Source organism: Rhinopithecus bieti, unplaced genomic scaffold, assembly GCF_001698545.2.
Source record: "Rhinopithecus bieti isolate Rb0 unplaced genomic scaffold, ASM169854v2 scaffold_26504, whole genome shotgun sequence".
In the NCBI taxonomy this organism is placed as follows: Eukaryota; Metazoa; Chordata; class Mammalia; order Primates; family Cercopithecidae; genus Rhinopithecus; species Rhinopithecus bieti.
The window spans coordinates 693,564-721,303 of NW_016812891.1; the positions used below are offsets into that span (position 1 = coordinate 693,564).

General features: G+C 44.1%; 1 protein-coding gene across 6 annotated transcripts in view; it reads right to left on the bottom strand.

Annotated features, from left to right (window-relative positions):
- FYN (FYN proto-oncogene, Src family tyrosine kinase) overlaps positions 1-27,740 on the bottom strand; it is a 183,630-nt gene that overhangs the window by 48,965 nt on the left and 106,925 nt on the right. For all 6 annotated transcript variants that reach the window (XM_017847136.1, XM_017847135.1, XM_017847131.1 and 3 more), the window contains 2 exons: positions 10,006-10,263; positions 5,198-5,294 (listed from right to left, as the gene is read on the bottom strand). In XM_017847136.1, the coding sequence (XP_017702625.1) occupies positions 5,198-5,294; positions 10,006-10,252 (344 nt within the window). In that variant the 5' untranslated portion in view covers positions 10,253-10,263. The remainder of the gene's footprint in view (positions 1-5,197; positions 5,295-10,005; positions 10,264-27,740) is intronic.

Here is a 27,740-nt window from a genome sequence, read left to right on the forward strand (position 1 = left end):
TTTTTTTAAAAAATCGTTTTTTTGGCTGGGTTCTGTGTCAAAGCTTTCAGCCACGCAAAAAAACGTGTTGGCTTTTGGCCATGGTAAAGATGCTCCCCAGACGGATTTAATCAGGTAGAGAAAAACCAGCCTCCACATGAAACTCAAGCCTTATTCCAGAGGCCGCTCTCTAAAGCTGGACTCTAAGCAAGGTGAGCAGTGAGCAATGCCTCCAGACAGGATTGAACAGAGCAACAGAATAAAGGTGACAAGCCAGTGCGTGCTGCGGGTGATGTTGTGGAAAAGTGGTGGCATAAGGAATAGAATAGCCCACAAAAAACCCAAGGTGCTGGCAAAGGTTTTTAAAACCTTATGTTTCAATTAGTTTCCTAATCTCTCCTTTTTACCCTATTACATATCAACCAAAAGTACAGTACTCGTATTCAGAAAGTTCTTTATTCATAAAATTTAGTTCATGTCTAGATTTATTCATAATCTTAAATTTAGTTCATGTCTAGATCTTTGTTAGGAAACATTTACACACACTGAAGAACATAGGTACAGCATATACGAACCCCGTGAACCCACCGCCCAACTTAAGAGCTAGATCGTTTACCAGCTGGGTGGGATCTGCACTGTGCTGCTCCCCTATTGTAAGCACCCCTCTCAGGTTCAAATCATGACATTAAAAATGTTAATATCTTAACAGTTTGTACTGGTCTCACTTCTATGCCTTCCAAAAGGAATACATACAGTTGTAAGGATATCATCTAAGAACATATGTGGAAGTTTATTTTTTTCTTTAAACACTGTATGTGTTTAAGGAAATGGCTTTGGAGACATAATCTTCACTTTAATATACTGACAGCATTTACTGCTCTGAAGTTCCACTAGATGGAGACATTTCATCATAAAAAGTAACAATACCCTGCTCTTCCCCCTCCACCCTCTCCTGCCCAGCCTGGGAAATGCTCCAAAATGGCGAGGAAAAAATTAAGTGCTTGTAGCAGAGGCTTATTGTTTTTTAATGCAAGATAACCTTCATCAAGTTAGTTCTAATTGAATTAAATCAAGAAAAAAATGGCTAGCATCAATTTTAGGGTATCTGAGAATGTCAAGGGGGGCGGGAAGCCAATACATATTGCTGCAGGCTGGGACAAGCCCAGCCTTATTCAGGTGATCTGGCATTAATGAAGTCATTTCCAATTCAAATCTAGCATTAACTATCTCATTTTGGTCTAGGCACCGAAATAGTGTAGCACAGATCAGAATGCAATTATCAGCTCATTCTAAAGTCATGAATCAAGAATTCATTATTTTCTCACTTGACCCTTTTAATCTTACAAGGGGTTTCAGCTACTCATGAGAAAGATAAAATCCTTGATTTCTCTTGTTCTAGGCTTTCCAGGGTTGTCTTCTTCATCAAAGGAGACATAAGGTGACAAAGATTCAATGTTTATTATGTAGTGAACCTCACATGTTGAGCCCAGAGAGGCTGGTACAGACTCAAAATATTCATCAAGAGCCTCTGAGCAAGTGAGTAAGTCATCTTTTTGATACCCTAGAAGCACCAACTCACCTATAAATAGACATACTCTATATTCACATTGATTTAGGAAAATAGGATCTCTACTACGTTATCTTTTATTTGTTGAGTTACTATGGGTAATTAGCATTGTTAAAGCTGTATTTCTTTAAACTGTTCTTATAGTTCAGATTTTTCTTTAATTTACACTTGGTGAGATATTCTTTGTTATCTTGCTCTAATTCAAATATATGATTTAAAGCCTGGTGCTGGTTTAGAATGGCTTTTAAGGTTTTATAACAGCTCTCTCTGTTCCTCTGATTTAAAGACTTGTTAAAAGATTCTGTGCCCCCACCACACTCCACACCGTGAAAAGAGCCTACCCCCACACCCCAAAATTGCTCACAGGCTTGTGGGTCCAGGAGCTGGGAGCCCTAGAGCCTTGAAGCCAGGGAGTAGTTATTTGCCAACAGAAGTCAGCCTTGATCTGCTCAGTAGCATAGCATTTTTATTATAAATGCTGGATTCTTTGTAAATTTAGTCACTACCCATCTGATTTTTGGAGAATATGTCAGTAACAGTTTTATCAAATGCTTGGGTGGGGCTCTAAACCAGGATTTTTTTTTATCACAATAGAAAAAAAAAAACCTGCCCGCAGCTGTGACCACGACTCCACTCTGTGTAAAACATGTATTACATTTATAGAGTCACTGTTCCTAGATGGTAAATGACTAGTCTTAAAATGTGAAAACAGGGAATAAAATGGATGAACTTAAATATTTTGCAAAATGGGTTCAAATTTAATAATGTCCTAATACATGACACTGAGCTCTTACAACAGGTCAATGAAGCACCTTTGCCCCTTGCTGGGCAGCAGGAACACCGCCTCTGGGTTCATACATACATGCACATCCCATGGTGTATGCTGTACTTTAACAAAGCCAGCCCTGTGGCCTCCAATGCCACCAGGGCTCCCACCAGGGAAGGGAGTGGGAGGACACACACTAGGAGGTATGGCAGCTGCCCTGGCAGAACAGAGCCCCATTCCTCCCTCTCCTCTGAGGACCAGAGCCAGAGGCGGGAGAGAATGGGGGAGGGGAGGAGCCACATGCCATCTGCTTCCATATTATTGCTTTGTTTTTCCTTCACAATTTTCTCTTCCCTGTTATTACCCAGGACTTCAGGATATTGTCGTGTCACACAAACCTTATTTTTCTTTTCTATAACCTTGAGAAAGGGCATTTTAAAATTCCACTGATATGGAATTCCACTGGCAGAAAGGAGGGACATTAGGAGGAAGAGAGCCTTTGTAATATTTTCCTCTGCAAGAACAGGGTTGGAGGCTCAAAGGACTCTGTAAATATCAAAGGCCGTGCAGGGAAGTCACAAAAGAGAGATTGAGACAGATTGGATCCTCCTTGAGAGTTTCTCTAAGATTTCAATTTGGTGACATTGCAGATCCTTTCCAGATTAACAAAGGAAGAAGCCATGGGATTGACATTGGCAGGGACTAACTTTCCAACGCCCTCCGGCCTGATGCACAGACGCACGTGCGGTGTGGACAAAGCCTCCCGAGAGCTGGGTCTGTGCTCCTACTAGTCCGTGGTTCTTGCAGTTGAAAGTTTACAAACAGTCTTGAAATTTCTAATCAACCTTGGCATGTAGGGGAGGCTAAGGGGCGGGGGACTTCAGAATTCAAAGTTAATGGACTCCAACAAGCAGCAAAATAACAGCAAGGAGGTATACCCAGAGAGGATCAAAGCCCGCTCCTCTCTTCCCCAGCCCGGGTCAACTCTCCAAACCTTCCTGTCACTTGCAGGGTCCCCTCCCCTTTGATAAAGTACCTGGGCCTTTCCCAGATCAAACCTGACACTGTTCTCAGGATGCCTCCCTGCACCTCGCCCTGGGCTCTGCCACCTGCCAGCTCCGTGCTCTGGGGCAGTTTCCTAATCTGGGCCTCTGGCTCCTCAGATGTCAAAAGATGACATCAATACATACCTCAGACAGTTGTGGAAAAATGCATGAGAACGTTTGTAACTTAGCGCATGGCTGGTACTTCAGGAGGCTTCAGTGAATGACAGCTGTTTATTATTTTTTTAAAAACTTCCTGTGGCTACAGGAGGATTACTCCTGGGGAGTAGGTGACACTATTCTTGACGTAGGTGGTAGCTGCACAGGCATGTTCAGCTTGTGAAAATTCAACAAACTGTACACTTTTTGAAAATTGTGGTAAAATACAGGCAACATAAAATGTATCATTTTACTCATTTCTAAGTGTACAGTTGAGCGGCAGTAAGCAGTTCACACTGCTGTGCAACATCACTGTGGACACTTTCGATATGTGCACTATTCTGCATGTATTCCAATAAAGAGTTAAAAAAAGCCACCCCACACCTTTGTTAACGATGACAATCCTAACATATGTTTGAAAACCCTGTGGCTATGTAGACTGTGCCTTCTGATGTCTGGAAGAGACTCATCGGCCCTTTATGGCGGTATTCAGTTCTTGCTGTTGAAAGGCGGCATATCCTCAGTGCATGGTTCTGTGAGCCAGGGGGCATTCCAGGGAAGGGTGGGCTTTCCAAGGAGGCAGTTTTCAGGCCTGAAAGAGGTCCCTGTGGCAATCAGCACTCCTCTTTCCTGGAATGTGCAATGTGACCAGAGCTGCGTCTTACTCCCTCTGGCATATCCTTCTGGGAAAGCTGAGGAGCCTGGCTCCAACTCCTTCTGCCAACATGGAATCTGGTTTGCTCAGACAGCAGAGGAGAAGCAACCAGACTTGGTGGCATAGAACTTCCTGGTGTGCCCCTCAGCCCCTGCATGGCACTCTTTCCCAACCACTGGGAGCACTCACAGGGACGCTGGAGATGCCTGGCATGCCGATGTGGAACCACCCGACACTTTCTCCAGAGCCTAGATTTTTTCTGAAGGGCCTCATCTGCGCACACTGCCTCCATCTAACAGAGGAAGTATTTATAAACCATAAGAAAATCTGACCCGTGTTTACTCTTCTTATGGAGGTATCGAATGCAGGATTTGAAAAGTGAGTGGTCCTCACTCATGAAATCCCCCCACTGCCTGTTTAACTGTTGTTCCTCCTGGCCAGTGTTAAACAACCATACAGCATATTCATTCATGAGTGGGTGAAATCACTTCTTCTGGCTCCAAAAGATTCCAGTCACTCCCAAATTTTCATTACAGTGAAACGCCTCCATGGGCTTCACCAATGAAATGTTTAGCAGTTTATAAAACAAAGAACTTGTTGTAAGCCTCAAGTGAGGGCTTAGCTAGTGTAACATGTGAAATGTGAAGAAAATCTCAAGGCAGACAGCATGAAACGCGGGTAGCCAAGGCTTGTGCCAATCACTTGAAACTGTAGGTTTGTAGAAACACTCAGGGCTATGGAGAGTGATGCTGGTGATTTTACAACCTTTAAACCTAAACCAAAACCAATAAACATGGACTGTGCTAGTATTTTTGGTACTCTCCAAAAATCTCCTTGGACACACAGTGCCATAAAATACTGCACTGTGTCACTGACTCTTCTTTTTCTCATAGTATATTGTTGTAAACTAGTGAATTCAGCGACTGCTTTTTTAGGATTTCACACATCTTAAGAGGTGCAGACCAGAAATGCAAGACCCCTTCCCAACCTGAAAGGTATGCATGCTTCTCCTCCCTCTCCAAACTTACGAGCTATTCAATATTTGAAATTTTTCTCCTTTGTGAAAACTCAGGTCATCTTCCGTCCGTGCTTCATAGTCATAAAGGGCCACAAACAGTGTCACTCCTGCCAAAACGAAATTCACAAGAAGGGAGATTATTACACAAGGGGAAATGCATTCCAAGAAATTAAACCTTCACTAAAATCTCATTCTCACAATCTACATCTAGTCAGCACTAATAACGTGATGAGATGCTGTAATTAATATGTCAAAACCACAGTCACAGGGCTGTGTCTATGCCTTGGTCTTTGCAGGGAAGCCTTACTGGATCTGATAAAAACCTGCAGCTGAAGGGCTTCTTTCTGTAATAGCTTTGAATGAGTGCTGAGGGGCAGGGAGATATGAAAATCACGTCCCAAGCAAAAGGGCAGCGTCAGCATCAGGGTTCAGGTTTGCAGGGCTCTGCAGCAGTTACTGACATCCTTTGCTGGTCACATCTTCTCCTCCACTTGGAGCCTATGTTAGGTTCTGGGTAAAATGGACCACCCTTTCTCCTGGTAAAACAGTAATATAGAATGTAATAGGAAACACCTCCTGCAGCTTGGGGACATTTAGAGAAGACTCTTTCTGTAATATTCACCCCAATTAGAGGATGTACTGCTCTCGGCATCTGCAGTTGGTTTTGCAGTTTTGTGCTGCTCAGCCCCACTGCTGAAAATGGAACCCTCTCCCTTGTCCTCCTTCTACCTTGAACTCACCTCTCCTCACACTGTCTTGTGGCACTCACTCTTCCTCACATCTACCCTATGTCCTCTCATCTGGCTGACTCTCTAGAGAGGCCCTTCCTGCTTTGCAGAAGTTTGCTAGCAGCAGCAGAGAATATCCAGTGTCATTTGGCCTAGGATTTCCTCCATATAACTAGGCATATATATATATATATATTTTAATAGAGATAGGGGTCTCACTATGTTGCCCAGGCTGGTCTCGAACTCCTGGGTGCAAGCGATCCTCCTGCCTTGGCCTCCCAAAGTGCTAGGATTACAGATGTGACCTACCATGCTCAACCCAATAGTCGTAATTCTAACACAGTCCCCAGTGATTCCTGCCTCTTAGGATTCATGTCTCGTGCAAGCCCCTCCCCTTGAGTGTAGGCTGGATCTAACGACTTGCTTCTACTCAACAGAATGTGCAGTCCCTTAAGTGACTAGGCTTCAAAAGATGGTGACTTCTGCCCTTCTAGCAGACTCTCTCTATCGCCACTTCAGCTTGTGTACTTTGATGAAGCAAGGCTCCATGCTGGTGAGGCCCACGTGACCAAGAACTGAAGGTTGCTCTGGCCAACAGCCAGCGAGGCACCAAATCTTGCCAGCACTACATGAATGTGGAAGCAGATCATTCTCAGCTAAACTGTGAGATGACTGTAGCCCAGCCAACACACCTTGATTACAGCCTGTGAGAGATTCCGAAGGACCCAACTAAGCATTCGCAGATTCCAGACCCACAGAAACTGTAAATTTAGGTTTTATAATTTTAATTGATGTATGGACACACACAAACAAACAAAACAGCATGAAGGAAGATTTGGATCCAAGCGGTGCCACACTTTACGTCGTCACTACAAGTGTTCGAGTGTAAAGAAAACCAATTTTGAAACTATGAAATTCCTGATTCATAAATACACAGCTATTTCTACTTTAGTACATATAAGAAAATTCACTGTTACTAAAGCTCTTTTATTAAGGCAATTGCGTATGTCTTAAAAGCAATGGTAAATTAAGTTGTCTTCCAAAACTGTGTACTTGTCTGGTCAGCTGTGTATGATCAGTTATCTACCTCACAGTCTGTTTTCTTTTGTGCTGGAACAGGTTGCTGGCCCTCCCTGTTTCCACAGACCAAATCCTCCTAGCTCAGGAGCTAGAGCTAAGCAGTTATTTTTTTTGAGTATTTTTTAGTTCTTACATTTTATGCTTGTATTTGATGATAAATATCAGTGACATTTCATAGTTTCTAAAGTCCTTGCTGCTCTGAGAAGTGCAGATTCTAGTGAAAATTACATAGTCATAAGACAAATGTGTTTTTATTTTAGTTTTTAAAAGTTGTGGTATCACTGGTTATATGCTCCCTGGAATATTACTGCTTTGTGAAAGTCCAGGCTGAATGCAGCAGCCTCTGTGTACCTAGTACAGTTATAAACCTGGGTCTCTCACTACTTGATATTTTTGCATTAGTTAAGACAGAAATGTGATAGTTCGGTTAGAGGGGAGAGGCAATCTGCTGCTGGAAATGTCTAACTAAGTGCCATACTCGTCTGGGTAAGATGTGGGAAACATAACCTCTGCACATTAAAAAAAAATATTTAAACATCACATAGTAGATAGCCATTAAATTATAAAAAAATTATGATGAAAGATCTTCTGTACAGATTGAAAAAAGATATCTATATGATCAAGAGAGTTAAAAATTTTTTTTTTTGAGACGGAGTTTCACTCTCGTCGTCCAGGCTGGAGTGCAGTGGCGTGATCTCAGCTCACCGCAACTTCCGCCTCCTGGGTTCAAGCACTTCTCCTGCCTCAGCCTCCCGAGTAGGTGGGATTACAGCCACCTGCCACCACGCCTGGCTGAGTTTTTGTATTTTTAGTAGAGACAGGGTTTCGCCATGTTGGCCAGGCTGGTCTCAAACTCCTGACCTCAAGTGATCCACCCACCTCAGCCTCCCAAAGTGCTGGGATTACAGGTGTGAGCCCTCTGCACCTGGCCAGAGCCCACTTTTTACCAAGCTGCCAGTTTGCTGTGTAGGTAGTTCCTAGGGAAGAAATGTGTCATGGCACTATTCAAGGACCACAGAGAGGAGTGGGGCTTGTCTTTCTGCCCCATCCCAAGTGGGACTTTCCTCAGGAGAGTTAGCATTCAGAGGTCTGACCATGCAAAGCAAGGCTCACTTGGCAACTGTCTTTCTTTCCTTAGGTTTCTTTGAAAGGTAACAAAAGAGATTGGCTTAAAACAAAAATGTGGGTGCCTGTAAGGTCATGCCTATTCTTATTTAACACTCCATGACCAGATTCCCTTCTTTAAAAACAACTTAAAAATGAAGACAAGCCAGCTCCACTGTATGGAAGGCATGGCACATGAAGACCAGCATCCCACTATCTCCTTGCATCAGCTGACAAGTTCTCACTGAGGGCTTTTCTGTTCCATGTTCCGGGAACCAAGGGGAGAATCAAAGGAGGTTACAGAGAAACACAGACATTGTTCTTGGCCCTACAGGACTGAAGGCAGTGTTGGGAGAAAGGACATGCATATACATTAAAACCAAATAATTCAAGGCAGAAAAATCTGCCAACATTTGGGGGTACTGTTTTAACTTTCAAATGTTATAAGGGATCAGGCAGCCTCTTAGACGAAGACTGCTCCTGACTGTAGTGGAGACCCACATGCTCAACACAAGTGGCCCTCTCTAGTGACTTTAATGAATGATACCTGCAGACACAGGGGTCCATATCCAGCACTCATGAATGAATGAACAAGGATAATGGCTGTGTCAGCAGAATTAACAGTCTAGGCTGGCAAAGCCCCCATGCTTCTCACGGTAGGCACAACGATGGGGGTTGTGTTGGGTGTGTTTTCGCCTCTTTTTTTCTTCTGCATCCCCAGAAGACAGATGGCCTTAAACTGCCTGTCTGCATCTCTCCTTTCCAGGTGCCTGTGGAAGGTGGGAGGGATGGGTAAAGGTACTTAGCACGTATTCAACCCATGCAAGGCCTGGGTTGAAAGGAAAGCTAGAGTCACCACAGCATGAGGGTGAACATAAACACTTCTACTGGGCAGAGCGTGCTAGGCTAGCAGAAGAGAAGTAGATAATGTCCAAAGGCTCAGGGTCAGGCCTTTTGATACAACTACACTGATGTGTGTTGAGTGCAGAGGGAAAAAATACTTGCTAATGCCTTAGTAGTGCCTCCTCCCTAGGTGAAAAGGTCCCTGCTGCCAGATGGGTTGAAAGATACCGCATTCTTTAAAACTTTTATATAAGACATCTGCTGCCAGATGAGCTGAGCGATGCTGTGTTCTTTCAAACTTTTGCAATAAACAAAGTAATTTTGGAACAAATAATGTCAAATATCTAGTTACCATGGTTCACATACTCAGAGAAAATTTGGACGACTAAGGATGCATGAGATAACTTACAAATATTTTGGAAAACATATGTCTGAGAATGTATGCCAGATATTTTACAAAGTATTAGCTAAGTCAGCAAATACACATGGCAGCAAAATATAGCCTTGTGGTATGAAACACAAGGAAACTTCAAAAAAAAAAAAAAAAAAAAAAAAAAAAAAAAAAAAAAAAAAGAAAGAAAAAGAGAAAGACAGGCTGAGGATTAGGAAGAAGTGGGTGGGAAGAAGGAGTACATTAATATCTAGAGAACTCAAAATACACACACCCAGACCCAGTCCTGGAGCCTCTAATTCAAAAGACTGGGACATGGCTCAGGCATCCGTGTTTTGAAAAGGCTGCCCTAGTTCTTCTGTGCCAACCAGCTGGGCGAGGCTGAGAGTCATTAACCTACAGTGCCTCAGTAGAATGTTGTAGCTCATTAACCCATACAGAATCCTCAGAGAGCAGCAACTTGGGACACCTTGCAACCCTGTAGCCAAGCATTTTGTTTGTACATCAAGCTCTGGCTTTTCTTACAGCCCCTCATCTAGTAAAGGAGACAGATTAGAAACTTACATGTGAAACCCCTAGTCAAAGGGAAGTGATGGGAACCCAGATGTTCAATTGCCAAAAGAGTTAAGGGCGGCTGGCCCCTCTCCGCACTCTGTGACTTTGGGGGCTTACCTGTTCCTCCTCTCGTACGCAAGGTCCCCGTATGAGACGAAGAGTTCACACCTCCAAAGACGGTGAGTCCTTGGCCCCCGGCTGCGTGGAAGTTGTTGTAGTTGGGGATGGAGGTCACACCGAAGCTGGGGTAGTGCTGAGGGGTGGGGTCTGTGCCATAGCGGTACCCGGAGCTCTGGTTCAGGCTGCCGTCCCTCTCCTCCGTCAGTTTTGTTGCTTCTTTATCCTTACATTGCACACAGCCCATTATCTAAATTCCTGCCAGAGACAAAAAAGGGGGCACGTAAGCTGGGATGCTCCCTAGTTGCTGGGTTGCTCTCCAGTTAACGAGGAGTAATTGACAAGGCTCACTGTTGGCTATTTCAGGCCTATGAGGGGCATGAGGAAAGGCAGTGGCTGGGGGGATGGTTAGCAGGAAGCTCAGTTCCTTGACCCCACAATCACATTGGTTCCTCATATGTTCTGGATGACAGCATCATCAAAGAGCACGATGTTCACCATGCAGCAACTTTCCTCGACTGAGGCCTGTACCTCTTCAAATTCTGTAACAGCATACACCTGCCTACAGACTGTCCCATCATACTTACCAGTTCTGCCTTTCTTTAGCCATCTAAAAAAAATAATATATGCTCTGTAGAATGAGTCTACGCAACATGAGAATAAAAACTCCCATCAGGGCACAGGAAATTTAAGGAAGTGGGCACAGGAGTGTTGGATAAGCCAGAATACAACCTTCAATCAAGTCACTAGACTGCTTCACTCACGGATACCTAATCTTCAGGCACAAAATTGGTCAATTTTAAGCACTAAGATGATGCTAAGTATCAAAACTAAGAACTAGTTACTGGATGAAAAATAAAATTGGCAGAACCTAAGAGGTCCGAGTACATTTGCAGGATGTCATGATAGCCTACAGTAACGAAATTACTTACAGCTGCTAATTAACTTTTCAAATTTCCATTAGCTTTTGACATCCTTCAAAAACATTAAAAAAAAAAATCATTCCCATGTTATGGAGTTAGTGGCGGATGAAAAACTTGAGTTGTTGCCACCCCACCCTCCTCAAACCCACTTATCCCAGGCTCCTCATCTCAGTAAATGGGACTGCTGGTGACCCAGTTGCTCCAGTCAGCATCCTGAGAAGCATCCTCATTTCCTCCTCCTTGTTTACTTCCCACTCTTCCTGTCTGAGCTCTCCTATTCAAACACGCCCAACCTTTCCCATCGTCAAAGACTCCATTCCTCCACCCGCTTCGGGCCTTGGAACATAGCCTTGAACACTTTTTCCCCTTCCTCTTTGATATGCGATGTATCCTTCATGTCCTAGTTAATAAGGCACCGCTTCCTCTGCAAGGCGTTCTCTGACTTTCCGCCCTTCCAGGCTGGGCTGCTTTCCCAAGTGCTCCCATGGCATCCCCATCTCCCTCCTTCTGGCACCCTTGGTACCATATTATAACAGGGCCTGTCCACTTGTCTCATTGCCCAGTGGACTGCAAGTTCCAGGAAAGTGGGACACTGTCTGTTTTCATCATAGTTACACTGCCAGTGCCTGGAACAATAAATAGCAACCAGATGAGTGAAGATTCTGGAGCCTATTATGTTTCTCTTTTACCCTTTCTTTATCTCTGTATCAAAGCCGATCCCTCCTGTGACTTTTTTTTGAGATGGAGTCTTATTCTGTCGCCCAGGCTGGAATGCAGTGGCGCGATCTTGGCTCACTACAACCTCCGCCTCAGCCTCCCAAGTAGCTGGGATTACAGGTGCCCGCCACCACACCCGGCTAATTTTTTGTATTTTCAGTACAGATGGGGTTTCACCATGTTGGCCAGGCTGCTCTCGAACTCCTGACCTCAGGTGATCCGCCTGCCTCAGCCTCCCAAAGTGCTGGGATTACAGGCATGAACCACCGTGCCAGGCCCCTCCTGTGATTGTTATCAGCAGTGTACCTTGCATTTTAAAATCTACTGGTATGTGTGTGAGAAGTGAAGAAGATTCAGAAATACAAGTTGGTTAAACGGTCCCCCTTTGGACTTGCAATACCCCATCAAGCCGACAGACGTCAGGTAGAACAGGCCAGTGGAGGTCCCTGCCAAAACTGCAAACCAGCCCATTTGGGACTAAAGAATCAAATAAGAAACACATGACATCATGTTTAATAACATTTATTCACTGGGGAGGGCACAGCTGGCACAGGATGGGAAGGGCTTGAGGCGGCGAAGGAGAAGGCACGGTTTTCTATACTATCTTGCAAACCAATGCAGGAGGTGCCACATCAGAAGAGTGCTCCCTGGGCACTCTTCTGAGCACTGCTTTTCTGCTGAACTGGGTGATGGGAGCAGTATCAGACTGTTCTAAAGTTCTCTCATATTACACATTTCAATACATACTTATTGAATTGAATGTCAGTTCTTGAGAATGAAAATGTTTGGAAAAGAGACGCCTACTGCTTGAGCTGAGCTCACCAAATCTGGAACACATTTACTCCTAAATCATTTGAGATTAACTTACAGTATACTGTGTCCAACATGCTTTGTAACTTATGGTAAATGGATATGATTTTAACAAGTTTCCAATAGGAAATGCAAGCTATTTCCAAGGCATGACTTACTAAAGGAATTTCATCATTTGTTGTTGATGTTGCTTCATCAGACTGATAAGTTGCTCATATAATATTAACTCTTTCATGGTGGAAAGCTGCTCCACATTTTGGTGCAGACCAGACAGAAAACACTTCTGTCACAGATGTTGTTGTTGTGTTTTTTTCCAGGAATTTCACTGATCTACTGTAACTAGAGAATGTGAGACTCGAATCACAGACTCACATCACTTATACCAGTGGTTCTCAGCCGGGGGTAACTTTACCACTTCCCTACAAGAGACATATTGGGCAATGTCTGGAGACATTTTGGGTTGTCACACTCAGAGGGAGGGATACTCCTGACACCTACTGGGTAGAGCCCAAGAATGCTGCTAAAACTTCTGCAATGCACAGGACAGCCTCCTACAAACAAGTTACCTGGCCCCAAATGTTAATAGTGTCAAGGTCAAGAAATCCTGGTTTACACAAAGGACAGAATTTATATCTACCTCTCTGAAGCAGTTTAACAGCTGTTTCCCTTACCTGGATGTGATTAACATACAACCCAGCATGCTTTCTTCAGGAGAACAGGCATGCTAGGTAGAAGCAGGCAGTTTTAAAGTGTGACAAGAAGTGCTCTGATTTTTCTCTAGAAGCTTGTGCACTGTGATAGAGAAACAGAACCTAGAAGTGATGAGAACGCTCATTGCAAACTACTCTTCCAACTCCAGCAAAACAAAACAAGCCCTATATCAGAACCCTGAAGAAAGCAGGACCCTACATTTAACCAAACTAAGAAAAAATAATCTGTCAAAATCCACTTTAAAAAAGAAATATACTATAATAAGCAACTAGCAGCTTATTTATAATTTTATGAAGTAACAGAGAAGAAAAATCATCAGCTTCTTGAAAGCAGGAATTTTTTAACTGCTGTATCTTGCGTGGCCAGAACAGTGCCTGCCTGGCACACAGTAGTCACTTAATAAATATTAGTTAAATAAATAAATTAAAAAATAATCAAAATTATTTTGGAGAAAACAATCCTCTTTTATAGAAGAGACAGCACTGTCACCACTTCGTGCATTCGACATTTGGAGTTAAGTAATGTTTCTATACAGATCTTGCTTACTCTCTTCTCTTCAATGACACACAGGAAGAAGTGAAAATCAATCAGTAACTGCAGTTTCAAGTCATTAAAAGTTAATAGCAATGAAAATACTTATACAGGAACTTGTGGTCTTCTTCCTCCCCCGTGGGGCAGTCACGCTAACTGCTTCGTGACAGAAGAGTCAGAAGATACTACATGAGCTGTATTCAGTGGGCCCAGGCTCCTTGCTACAAGGCAAAGTTTTGACCATTCACGCTAAACTAAAAGTATCCTTTATTATGCAGAGTTATGTGCTGTGGCTTTTATGTTCAATGCTGTAGGTGCAACATGACATAGAATGCACTAATTTACTTGCTGTAGATCTCTGGGGCACCAGGAAACACTGAATGAGGCCATTGTGGATGTGGAGCCCTGGAGTTACTCTGATCAGGAACATATCACACGCCATGAACTCATGGCTATAGTCCTCTTCAGGTTAGCATGCCTAGAAAAACTGGTGAAAGGCATTTTCACTAATTGGATCCCCCGCCTGTGGTCAAGGTGTCTGGATTATAGCAGTGAAGCCTCTGTTCTCCAATCCTTTTGCAAAGGGAGGGGCCCCGTTTCTACCATGGAAATAAAACTTGATCTACTTAAAATTTCCCTAGTCCTGTGGTTCTTTTCAGATGCGCCAATAGTGTTGAGCAACCTGGGAAGAATTGCCAGACACAGGATTCAAGGAATGCCGCACCCTGCTCCCATGAGCAGGGCAGACATTATCAACAGATCAACAGATCAACAGATCACAGCCCTTTCTGCTGCCATGCTATGGGAGCTATGCTTCTTCACATAGCCCTGTAGTGATTGACGGAAGCTCACCTAAAGGATAGATTCAATTCTTTACTACCACAGGCACAGGGTGCTTCGATCCAAGATGAGTCTGGTTGAATATACACTCCCTCCTCCTGATGTAGACAGACCACAATCCAGTCTACAAGATGTACATTAAACACAAACACATTCATATTTCCTCATGCGCCAATCAATAAAGCAATGCCAGTATGCCCAAGTTATAAGCTTGCAGGACGTATGATAAGATTTCAGGTGTGTGCAGGAGCTAGGTATCAAAATGGGAAAAAGGCCACTGGTAGTCTTCTGTACAAGCAAATTACTTTCTCTTGAGACACATATACTTGCAGGCAGAGGAGGAATGGCAGGAAGAGGAAGTGGAACTGACAACAAATAACTTCAATTTCAGCGGTTTAAGCTCTTTTGTCTCAGAAGCCAATCTAGGTGGATGTGAAGAAGTGACAGCCCTTACCCATAATCCCTGCTCCTGACAGCCCCCAGCAGACTTTGGAGAGTGACAGGTAAAGCCACATTTGGCCCATACTTAGAGGTGGCATGTTTCCTGGTATCATAATGGAAGTATAAGAACAAGGAAGGGAAATGAACTAAGAACCTAGAAACCAAATGCAAGCAACTGAGATGGGGGCAGTTGAAAAAAGAATGTAAAGCTGAATTGCAGATCAACTGCATGGTTTCACACTTTTCTAGGAAAAAAGCAAAAACTGGAAGCTTATCAAGCAAACACACTTTTTCAGTCAGCAGGAATAGCATTAGGAAAAGGATAAGATGTGGCAGAGACACATCTGAAATTATTTGACTTCAGGATAGAAGATTCATGGCACAGGGCTCTTGATCCTCGTAAAATTAGAAACACCCATAACAATCTACTTGAGGACTTTTGCTACATTCTCAGTGGAGACAGTTAATCCATTGAAAGCCTATGAAAGCCTTCTTTAGTTTTCCCCATGTCGTTACTGGGAGCAGGAGGACATTCAGAGACAGTTGAGTACCACATCAGTAGCAATGAGGTTGGGCCACAGAACCTGTCACCCAAATTTCCTAATTTCCCAGCACCTTTCAATCCTTTACAATGGGGCTTTTCTCCTTTGTAGCACACTGCATCAGATGATCCTGACACCCCATGACAGAGCGCAGGCAGTGCTGCCTTCTGGGGACAGCCGGGACAAAAGGCCCAGGGAGGACTGGGGAGGCTGGACAGAAAGCAGGGCTATGCTGGCCACTCTTGGATCACAAGCATTTCCCAAGGTACTGAAGCAGAGAAAAAGACACTGCTGGGTTGGCCCTCTGGAGATGTTAATACTTGAGGGCTGAACCACTTTCAGCACTGGTGCTGGGTTCAGCCAGTGGCCCCAGCCCAGCTATGAAAAAAAGCATGCAGGGCTCTGCCAACGTGGGAAAGTCCTCTCTTTGCTGCCAACTGGAGGAAGGGAGTGAAAATATGTGCCTTGCTGAATGACAGTGTGGTAGGGAGAATTCTGAGCTGTCTCCCAGGACTTCTACTCCCAGTGTACCTGCACTGTAAATTCCTAGGACTTACGAATGATGGGGTAGTCACTCCATCAGCGGGTTATGTTATTCGGCACAGCCGACTTTGAGAGATCATCCTGGGTGGACCTGACCTAATCAGGTGAACCCTTGAAAGGTATGCCAGTTCCTGGAAAAGTAGATTAAAACTGCAAGAGGCCTTCATTATGAGGGAGATTCTCCACAGCTGCCTTTAAAGATGAAGGGGCTGTGTGGCCAGACACATGGGTGGTCAGAGCTGAGAACAGCTTGGTCAAGAACCTGAATGAACCTGGAAATGGATTCCTCCCTAATCAAGCCTTCAAACAACAACATAATCAGCTAACATTTGATTTCGGCTTTGCTGAGCAGAGAATCCCCTCCGTGCCTGGACTTGTGACTGACAGAAATGTGAGCTAACAGATGGATGTTGTTTTAAGCCACTAAGTTTGTGGTACTTTGTTAGGCAGCAGCAGAAAACTAATACATGTTTTGGTGGGATGGGTACCATAGGGCTGATGGCTCCAATTTCAGCAGTCATGACCAATATCCAATCAGTGTTCCCTGTAGCCTAGGTGCAGGCTGGACACTGGAAAATGCTGTCCCATTAAAATCTAGTAATAACTCTAAAACATAGGTATTACTATTTCCCCACACTTTACAAGGGAGGAAGAGAGGGGTTGGGGAATTTACCCACCGCTATGTCAGTCATAGAGATGGGATTTGAAACCAGACAGCCTGATTCCATGGCCAACACACAGAGTCTCTATACTAGAGCTGTCTCCTGACCATGGAATCCTGGCCAGTCCATGCAAGGGTGTGGGTGTGAGGGTGGGAGGCGTTGAGGGAAAAATCCTATCGGGAAGAACTGGTTCCACAGAGCTCAATATCTCACACATTATGACAGGGTTTGGCTCTGTGTCCCCACTCAAATCTCACCTCAAATTGTAATTCCTCTAATCCCCATGTGTCAAGGGCAGGACCAGGTGGAGGTAATTGAATTATGCGGGCAATTCCCCCATGCTGTTCTCATGATAGTGAGTTCTCACGAGATCTGATGGTTTTATAAGCGTCTGGCATTTCCCCTGCTTGCACTTACTCCATCCTGCTGCCCTGTGAAGAAGGTGCCTGCTTCTCCTTTGCCTCCCGCTATAACTGTAAGTTTCCTGAGGCCTCCCAAGCAATGTGGAACTGCGAGTCAATTAAACCTCTTTCCTTTATAAATTATCCAGTCTCGGGTATTTCTTCACAACAGTGTGAGAATTCACTAATACACATTACTAATGGAGGCACTGATTTCAGGGACCAGGCCTCACCTCCATCCCCAATTCAGATTCCATTCCCCCAAGACAGTGGATTCTGTAGAGGTACTGGACCACACTAGGTTCAGTGAGTCACACATCCTTCGTGTGGTTTGGCATCTTAATGACTATTTGGGCCAATGACACTGAAACAGCCCTTAATTTCCTCATCTTTCCTAGTCATGGCAAGGGTATTTATAAGAATCATGAAGGAGCTGGCACTGGTTTCCTTGGTATAAAAACCAGCTTTCCCATTGCACTTAAAATATGATTTGCTTTACAGGCAAAACTTTCTGGAACATATTTACTGCATAAACTGAGATACACATATAATGCCTCCACCAAGCACAAAATAACAGCTTTCTACTCTTGGTGGAGACTGTGAGGGAGAGCCCCTCGCCAAATGCAAGTATTAAAATATTACAGTCTCTGAGGTGAGAAGATAGATGTAAAAGTGGGAATATACACAATGCAGACACTAGCCACATGCAATCATGGGAGAACAGAGCCTACTTAAAAATCAAACCCAAGTTTTGCTTCAGAAATCAGTGAATTTGGACTCATTCAATCATTTATGCAAGACTTTGCAAAGGTTCTCTGGAGGGGGAAGAGGATGAACTTTGTCTCATACCGTACAGCAAGGGAACCTAACTAATATAAATCACTCTTAAAATGTCATGTTACTTTAAGAATAAGCCATACTGCTGGCACCTAGAATATTTTTGTGGGTCCTCATCTCTGGCTTTTCTTGTTCAAATGGCCCCCAGGCTGAGAAGCAGCTGCTCACATCCCTGCAACAAACATGTTCCTTCCTTTCTGCATAGCCTGCCATTTCTCGAGCCCGAAGATTCAAAAGCACCCAATAAAAGAGAAATGGAAGCATCAGACCCCAATGGTGAGATTTAAGACTGCAGTCAACTGAATGTTGGAACCAGTCCCAAACCTAAATGGCCAAATGAGGTTTTAACACCAAACCATGGAAAGGCTCCAAGGAAAGGGTAAGAACATTTTCTTCTTAAATTCATTTTGCTTTGGATCTCAGGGTTAAGACAAGAGTGAAATAGTGATAAAAACAAGGATGACATGTTTTAACCCTATCTATGCCAAAGGTTTCAGAAAGAATTAGAGCACAGGTTGTAAATTTTTTCAGGCTCCACCCCTGCCCCAACCCTTTTGGACCATAGAAAACCCCTTGTAGTTAATATTTTAAAATTTTATTATATTTAAATTGAGATATAATTCATATACCAAAAAATTCACCCTCTTGAAGCACACAGTCCAATGGGTTTTAGTGCATTTACAAAGGAGACCATCTCCATTATCTACTTCCAGAACATTTCATCGCTCCAGAAAGAAACCCATGCCCATTAAGCAATCGCCACCCACTCCCTTCTCTCCCCAGCCCCTGGCAACCCCTAATCTGCTTTCTGTAGAACTCTATGGGTTTGCCTATTCTGGACATTTCATATCAACAGAGTCACACCATACGTGGCCTTTTGTGATTGGCTTCCTTTGCTTGGTATAATGTTCTCCGGGTTCATTCATGTAACATGTATTAGTACTTCACTCCTTTTTATGACTAAAAAATATTCCACTGTATGGATATACCAGATGTTGTTTACCTATTTATCAATTGGTGGACATTTAGCTCTTATGAATAACAGTGCAACAAACATTCATGCTCAAGTTTTTCTGTGGAGATACGTTTTCAACTCTCTTGGATTAATATTTTAATATATAAGAAATTTATACAGATAAGAGAAACTCTTAAGTTTAGGCAAACAGAAACATAAATCGGCAACAAAAAAAGGAAAAACAATTTGTGAAACATATGAGAGAATACTGCCTTTGGTAGTAATCAGAGAAATACAATTTAGTGAGATACTATGTTTCACCTCTAAATTCACACATTAAAACGAATAAGTATACTCAATAGTGATGAAGTTTCCTTGAAATGAATATTGCTCTCTTACATTGCTGATAGAAGACCAGAAATCAGTGTAAAACCATTTGGTAAACCAATTTGGCAATATAAAAAATTCTTAAGAATGGGTATGCCCGGCCAGGTGTAGTGGTTCACACCTGTAATTCCAGCACTTTGGGAAGCTGAAGTGGGCAGATCACTTGAGGCCAGGAGTTCAACACCAGCCTAGTCAACATGGTGAAACTCCATCTCTACTAAAAATACAAAAATTATATGGGTGTGGTGGCAGGCCCCTGTAAACCTAGCTACTTGGGAGGCTGAGGCATGAGAATCGCTTGAACCAGGCAGGCGGAGGTTTGCAGTGAGCTGAGATGGTGCCACTGCACTCCAGCCTGGGTGACAGAGTGAGACTCTGTCTCAAAAAGAAAAAAAAAGGTGTCGGGTGGCGGGAGGTGCGGGGGGGCGTGTCCTTGAACCTGTAAATGTGTGCTAAAGACATGCATTTTAAAAAATGACATGAAGAGGTTCCATGAAGTATTATTTATCATTTGAAAAATTAGAAAACTTGTTAGTTGTTTAGCATGAGGGCAATGGCTAAAGTAAATTGTAAGGTATGCCCATAAAGACAAGTTAAGCAGAAATTAAAACTCATACTTAAATTATCAGCAATATGGAAAAATGTTCATGTTATATTAGGAAGGATCACATAATTGCAACTATATAACAAATGCCTAGAACACTCTTTGGAAGGAAACGTGCTGACATTATGGTGGTGTGCAGCTGATAACACCATGGGCAACTGTTCTTTCTTTGCTTTCTGAGTCTTTATTTCTTAGATTAGTCTATACCAAGAATGTACTCTTTTTATAATGAGAATAAATCACCTTTATTTTTCTCTAAGAAAGTTCCTTTTAATATTATCAATTACTGATTGAATGTGTATGTAAGTTGAAACAACCACACATTGATGAAGTACACTTTGTCAGCTGAAAAATTAAGAGGGAGAGAGTGATTGATTCCGAAGCCTGCTGAGAGGCGGATGTGAAGGGTGAAAGGTACCAAAGGACAGTAAGGCTGCTGAGCATGTTCTCGTAACTAATCTGTGCTGGACAGTGAGCAGTGCGGGGAGCGGGTGGTGAGTATACATCCATGAACAGGAATAGAAATCTAACTAAGGGCACAAAAAAGGCAAAGCCACATGCAGAGGCCCCTGTAAGGGACAAATGTGGAATCTGGGATAACTGAACCAAAAGTAGGGTGGCTGGATTAGAAGGGTTTTGAGAACTTTTGGGCCACACGTCCTAGGTACTTGGGGATACCCACTAAACTCAGAATGACGGTACTCATTCAAGTCTACCTTGGCATCTAACCAAGGTAATCTGATTCCTGAGGAGTCTGCAGGAGCTCTCTGTGAGTGAGGTCATGAAGACCACGCACGGGCTTGGCTCTAGGAAGGTGGAGAGGATGAAACAAAACGCTTTTGTTCTTTGGATGCCGATTGGTGGGGAGGGAAGGGGCCTGCCCTCACTCTTGTTGCCTTCACCCTTTCCTGTTGAGACACTCAGCTGAGCATTTTAATGCTTTGACTTTCACTGTCCCTGGAACCTGGGGCAATCCAAGCAGGGCACAGAACAGCAGGCAACACTGGTTCATGCGATCTGAAAATTTTCAGAAACACGAGGCACAGAAGGCATGTTTCTTCCTGATGTTGATATCCAATCAAGTATCTTTCTACCCTCCTTATCCTCATTCTATAAAAACAACCAACCAGAGAAAAAGAGAAAAGGAAAACAAAAACATGGACTTCTATTCACGAACCAGCAAAGAGAAACAGGAAGGTCAGTGTCACATCTGGGCCACAGTGGCAGAGCCTGGCTTTCTGGGCTGTGCCTGTTTAAGGAACAGTGGTGGCAGAACTGGCCGAGGGCCCAAGGGTCAGGGTGTCACCTGGCAGAGCCACAAGAAAACACATTAGTACAAAGCGGCTGTTTGAACAGGCGTCATCAATGCCCCCTCCCCGAGTACGAGGACCGCTGAGAATGAAAGCCGAGGAGGTTCACTCTCCAAGGCCGAACAAAAACCCACCCTGCCAATCTTCCCAGTCGCTATAGAGGTTCCTCGCCAGATGATTCTGCAAATGTGGCCTCATCCTTTCAAAAAACAGTGCATTCTTTTTCTCTTTCTTTAATTCACTAGTTCCAGTCAAGAAGATCCAATTCCTTTAAAGACACAGAAAGGACTTTGAAGAAGGAGACTTGACTTCTTTCGCCTTTGAGCTGATAGCACGGTGCTTGTGGTCTCCATGTCTCCCATTTTCACTGATGATTTATCTGGTTATGAAGCCACAGCCCAATCTAAATCTACCAGCCTGAGAATTTGGTTGTGAAGCCACTTGCACTGTGTTTTTGGGGCAGAGGCTGGTGTCTTTGCTTTGAAGAATAACATGAAGCCCAGTCCCCCAGCCCCTGGGTCTTTGTGTTGGCACTTTATTCAGGCTGCCAGAAATCAGCAACAACAGCAGGGATAACTTTTGCATCCCCTGCCGTGGTATAGAATTTCAAAGCTTCTTGCAGCTGTTTTGGTGTGAATGCAGATAAAGTAGGCAGTCAGAAAGCATAGTCTATCTAATTCCATGGCCTCTACAGGGACAGAACGGAGAAGGAGGACGGGAACAAAAGAAGCAGAGAGGCAGACTCCAGCTAGCCTCCTCCTACACTTTATCGCCTGAAGGAAAGGAGGATGGTCTCTGCCTTCCCTGATGCTGGTTTCCTTACCCTGGGTGAGCCCAGGGTGGCTGACTATGTTGTGCGTGTCTCAGTAAAGTTTTCACTAGAGGTCTGCATTTATGAATGCAAATCGAGTGCCAAGAGAGACACAGAGGAAATTAAAGGAGGAAGATCAGTAAGAGGAAGAGAACATGGAATCACCGGAAGGAAGTCAGTGATGCTTTCCCCAGCAGCACATAAAAAACAGTATTTGGGATGACAAGCTGTAGCTACTCTGTGTGGGAGGAACATGTGCTACATGGGCTAGACCACTTGTGGATGACCTGCTTAACACCTGATGGAAACCCAGTCAGGTTTTTCTTAACAAATCCAAAAAAGGGAACACCGGGTTTATATACCAGCATACATTCTGCAAACACTACTGCTTGTAAAAGTTACGGTAAAGCAATTTAATAGGTACTTTTCACTTGGCCTACGAATGAGGTAGAGAGTACAACGTTTTTTTAAAGTGTTGTCTTGCAGAGTAATTAACCCTGAGGTTCACTCCTTAAAGATGGCACAGCAGTTTATCTTCCCTTTTTCCCAGAAGCTTGCAGGATTCTGGTATCACGCAGGGTTGCCCTGGGTCTAAAGGGACAAGCCAGGCTCGGTGGCTCACGCCTGTAATCCCAGCACTTTGGGAGGCCAAGGCGGATGGAACACTTGAAGCCAGGAATTGGAGACCAGCCTGGGCAACATGGAGAAACCTCATCTCTACAAAAATATAAACATTAGCCAGGCATGGTGGTATGTGCCTGTAGTCTCAGCTACTTGGGGAGCTGAGGCGGGAGGATCACTTGAGCCCAGGATAAGGAAGTTGCAGTGAGCCATGTTCGTGCTACTACACTCCAGCCTGGGTGACAAAGCAAGACCCTGTCTCAAAAAAAAAAAAAGAAAAAAAAAAAAAATGAGCTTCAACAAGGAGCCCTCCAGGGTTCACACCAATGCTGAAGGAGCCCAAAGTCCTTTTGCACACATTGAGCAGAACCACTGAGTCCACAGACAGACAGACAGCTCCTGGCTCTCAGCTGAACCTCAGGAATTATGAGGACTCATGGAATGACACGACCAAGTGCTCAGATTTGGATCTAAATGCTCAGATGCCCCCTGCTGTGCCAGAGCCTTGAGCAGGGCACATTACGAGAGTTTTAATGATGTGAGAAGAGCTAGGCGTTGCTGTGTCCTACAGTTTTTATTTAATTTTTTGCCCTATGGTTTAAAGTACTCTTTCTTACTACAGTTTTCAGAAGACCTATGTCCTCCACTTTCCTTTGTTGCCAAAATGAAGAACAACTTATGATCTGGCTCCACCAACTCCGGCATTCGTGACATGCTGTGGTCTTGACCCTCCTCCCTCATCACAGGGAGGCTCCACTTCTCTCTAGCTCTACCCTACAGGGTAGCTAGGTACAGCTGTTCTCCTTCTGAGCTGCTGGAGATGAAGTCAGAAGAAAACAATAACAAGAATAAAGAAACGCCCCCCCACACCCCAAACAAAAGTTACTCAGAAATCACCATAGTAACAAATCACCAGTTTTCAACTGTTTCCCTTGCCTTTTTGTTTCTCTGCATGTATCCTTTTACTTATATTCAGCCCCAGCTCTAGCCTTTATTCAACAAACATATTTTGATCCCCTTTATGTGACAGGCACTGAGCTAAGGGCTATGGGTATAAAGTCAAGTACACATGGCCTGTGTCCTCAGGGAGCTAATATATACTTAAGAGGGAGACAGACAAGTAAATCAAGGGACTCAGGTTGGAGAGGGGACACAGAGGGAGTTCTAATTCATCCAGGTCAGCAATTGTGAAAGTGACTGGACATCAGCCCAGGCAGGGAGGAGATGGGCACTGCAGGCAAGGGAACAGCATACCTGAGGGCACAGAGGTGTGGAACAGCATGATGCTCTCAAAGAACCGTCAGTGTTCCTACGGCTTATTCGATTTACGTCTATATTTATGGAGCACTCAAATATGTGCCAAGCATATTTCGAGGCTCTGGGTGCTAAGGCTGAGGAAGACAGGCTCCCTGCTCAAAAGGAGCTTATAGTTTAATGGGATTGAAATGTGTAGCTGAGTAAGTGGCTGAGCTTGAGAAGCAGTCAGAAGCCAGATCTTAAACAACTATGAGTCCATTCTACTGAGCCTTCACTATGGTGCCTAAAGCTTTGCTAGGTGCAATATGCAAATGATCTTCTTTGATCCATCAACAGCCTGTGCTGGGTATCATCATCATCATCAATGAAGGGAGGTAAAGCTATTTGCCTAAGGCTTCACTGCTAGGTTTAACTGCATTTTAACCCAGATCTGGCTAAATCTGAGACCTATAAGCAAAAGCATTTGCATATTATCCAACTGATACTTATCCAGTATTAAAGCAGGAGTGAAACTGGGTCTTGATAGACACATACTGAAACTGGGGAGAAAAGAGAAGCATGGGGGGGAGGGTGCCAGATCAAGAGGCCAAGGGTAGAAAGAGACTGCATGCAGGTGGCTAGACAGGGAGGTATCTAAGTAAGATATGACTTTCTAAGCGGACCAATGACTATCCATTCTAGCTAGCTAGCTATGCATAATTCATACCTCATAAATCATCCCCAACTGTAGCAAAGCCATAGCTTTTGTAACATGTGAGAATAAAGATCTGAAACCATAAATGGTTGCAGAGGTGATTTACTATGGAACTGTATAAGTGACATTATCTGAGAGCCCTGGCACACAAAAAACTTTATACCATTTGGGGCTGGTAGGAGTGAGAAACAGGCTTGCACAGTGGTGTAAGTGGCTGCCTAAACATGACAAGGACAGGTAACACCACAGATAGACATCCGCAATGCAGGTCATCAGAAGAAAGACAGGAACGCCCACGGAAAAGGGCATGTAACAAGTAGCATCCAACAACAGACCGATGTCCCAAGAGGATCCTGAAGGAGTGGCTAGGGTTAGAGGTGCAGATGAATGCGAGGTCACAAGGGATCACCACCGTTCTCCTCCAGCTGTGGAGGGGTTTGTGTTGTCAAGTCAAAAGGGAACGCCTTTATCATGACACAGAAGTGGCAGTTACACTTCAGTTTTGCATGAAAAATGTAATATTAACACATTCTTTGGGTTAGAAAACAGCTTATTTTTTCAGCAATGACAGCTCTACTCATATATACAGGCTTAGAACAGTTAGAGGAAGGAAATTCTTGCTCATCCACCTGAAAGAGTCATCAATCGGCAGCTCTGGCAGAAGCACTTTGTCCCAGTACTAAGCAGAACTGGCCTGTCCCTGCAAGCTCATGGTGAGTTCTGATGGAGCTGCCTTAGAACACTCCAGGTAATGATGGCCCAAGGGTGGCTTCATGCTCTGTCCCAGTTCTGGCTCAAAACAACCCACATTGACCCAGCAAGTAACAATGGTACACACGTGGAATAAGCCCAGGCAACAGCTCTGCCATAATTCTTTGTGACAAAGGCTGACCCGACGTGCGGATTTCCAGCTCCAGTGAAACAGAATGGCCCTGTGTATAACCAGCCGGCACACTCTGAGTGTTCACCGCTCCACCAGGCTTCTTCCTTAGTCCGGACGCACGAAATGCACCCCCTCTAAGTCCCTTCGCCATTTTCCAGCCACCTTGCTTCTCCTTAAGACTTGTATTTTCTATATAGGTTCACTGCTAAAATAAAAATATTGCTAACAATTAGTGGATCTGCATAACTCTTACAGAAGAGACTGATTATTTATACCAATTTCTGCTTTTCCAAACCCACTAAACTATTCCCTAACTTTGTTTTTCTTAACTATCTCAACTGTTTGAAATCTGTTTCTGTTCTAACATGGTTGCTGGTTAATCATCCGTTCTTTTCACTATTTCTTTTGTGCCTCAAACACTTGACTCTTTAAAATAATGGTGTGAATTGAGGAATAAACAAACTTAGTTTCTCCTCTACTCTTACAACATGCTTCTGACACCAGATGTGTGGGTTTTGTTTCCGCACATATCAGGCAAACAAGCAAGCAATTTTGCAGTGGACACAGCTGGCTGTTCTCCAGTTCAATTCAATTTGGTGCCAATATCTACCTGGAGATTGTGTCAGATCCTACAGGTTGAGGGCTTAGTTCCACAAGACTGCTCCCCACTTCGGACACGAGTCACAAGCCCCAGGTTGTGGTACGTGCTTCTAACGCAGTGGCTACAAATCAGGATCTCCACAACCCCCTCCTTGGGTTTGACTCATTTGCTACAGCAGCTCACAGAACTCAGGGAAACAGTTATGTTTATTTACTACTTCATTATAAAGGATATTTTAAAGGATACAGATGAAGAGATACACAGGGTGAGGTATGGAGGAAGGCGCGTGGGAGCGTCCACGCCTTCTGCGTCCTGCCACCCTCCAGGAACCTGCACATGTTCAGCTACCTAGAAGCTCTTCAAACGTTGTCCTCTTGACTTTTTATGGAGGCCTTATTACATAAGCATGATTGATTAATTCACTGGCCACTGGTGATCAACTTAACCTTCAGTCCCCTTTTCTCTCCCCGAAGACTGGGAGATAAGGCTGAAAGTCCCAACCCCCTAATCCTCTCTTTCCCATGACCAGTCCCCATCCTGAAGACGTTTACTACTTTGGAGATTCCAAGGGTTTTAGGAGCTGTTTGCCAGAAAACAGTGACCAAATACACATTTCACAACATCACTAATGGCCACAAATTTTCCTTAATTTTGACTATTTTCCCATAACAAAACAAATAAATAGTTTTTTCTTTGGAACCAGAGCATTTTTGCTTTCCTGCTAGGCCAGGTGGCAAAACTCTCACTCATTTTCAACCCAAACAACACAACACCCACCACGAACTGTCATCGTTCATTTCTATATTGTAATTTCAACATAAAGTGACGCTACTGGCATAATTTTCAGTCTGTTAGGAGCAAGTCCTGGTGAAAATGTGGAACAAGAGCTCCACACACACCACTAGCAGGATGTCAACAATTTTACATTACTAGTGAAGATGAAGATGCACCTATCCCATGAGCAGAACTCCACTCCCAGGCATATACCCCAAAGAACCATGCCTACCTGAACCGGGAAATACATGCACCCCAGGGGTTTAAGGTGAGGCTCAGGAATCTGAGAAATCTGTACTTTTTATAGGTCCACTGGTGATGCTACCTCCTCCCCTGCAGGGGTCTGGGATTGAAGGCTTACAACCTCAACTCACATCTGTTTTTGGAGTCAGGTGCCCCCAAGGCTCATGGCTGCAGCCAGGCAAAGCTGCTCACTGAGGAGGAGTAATGGGGAATCGCACATCCATTGGAGATGCTCCTCCCTGGTCAAAGGTAGCTATTCTGAGGATGTGGGAAAATCCAGCGCAGTATCAGCCTGCTTGCTCACCAGCCACCTGCTCTTCCTCCTTGGTCACCCCTCGCTGTCTGAGCAAGGTGTGGCTCAAAACTCACCTCATCTGGTGATGGGCTTGGGTCAGCATTGGCATCATCCTCATTTTCAGCACAAAGTCCTAAAGTACCCACCCAGCCCTGGTGCTGCTATGAATGTGTTGCTTCCCTGCCTGAAAGAGGAAACATCAAGGTGGGGCTTTAGAAGGTAACACTGAGGGGCAAGCCCTGTGAAAGCTGGCCTTTATTAAGCAATACTTTCAGATGAGGATGAGAAAGTAGAATAACGAACTTCGAGGAGAGGAGAGGGGAGGAGAGGGGAGGGGAGGGG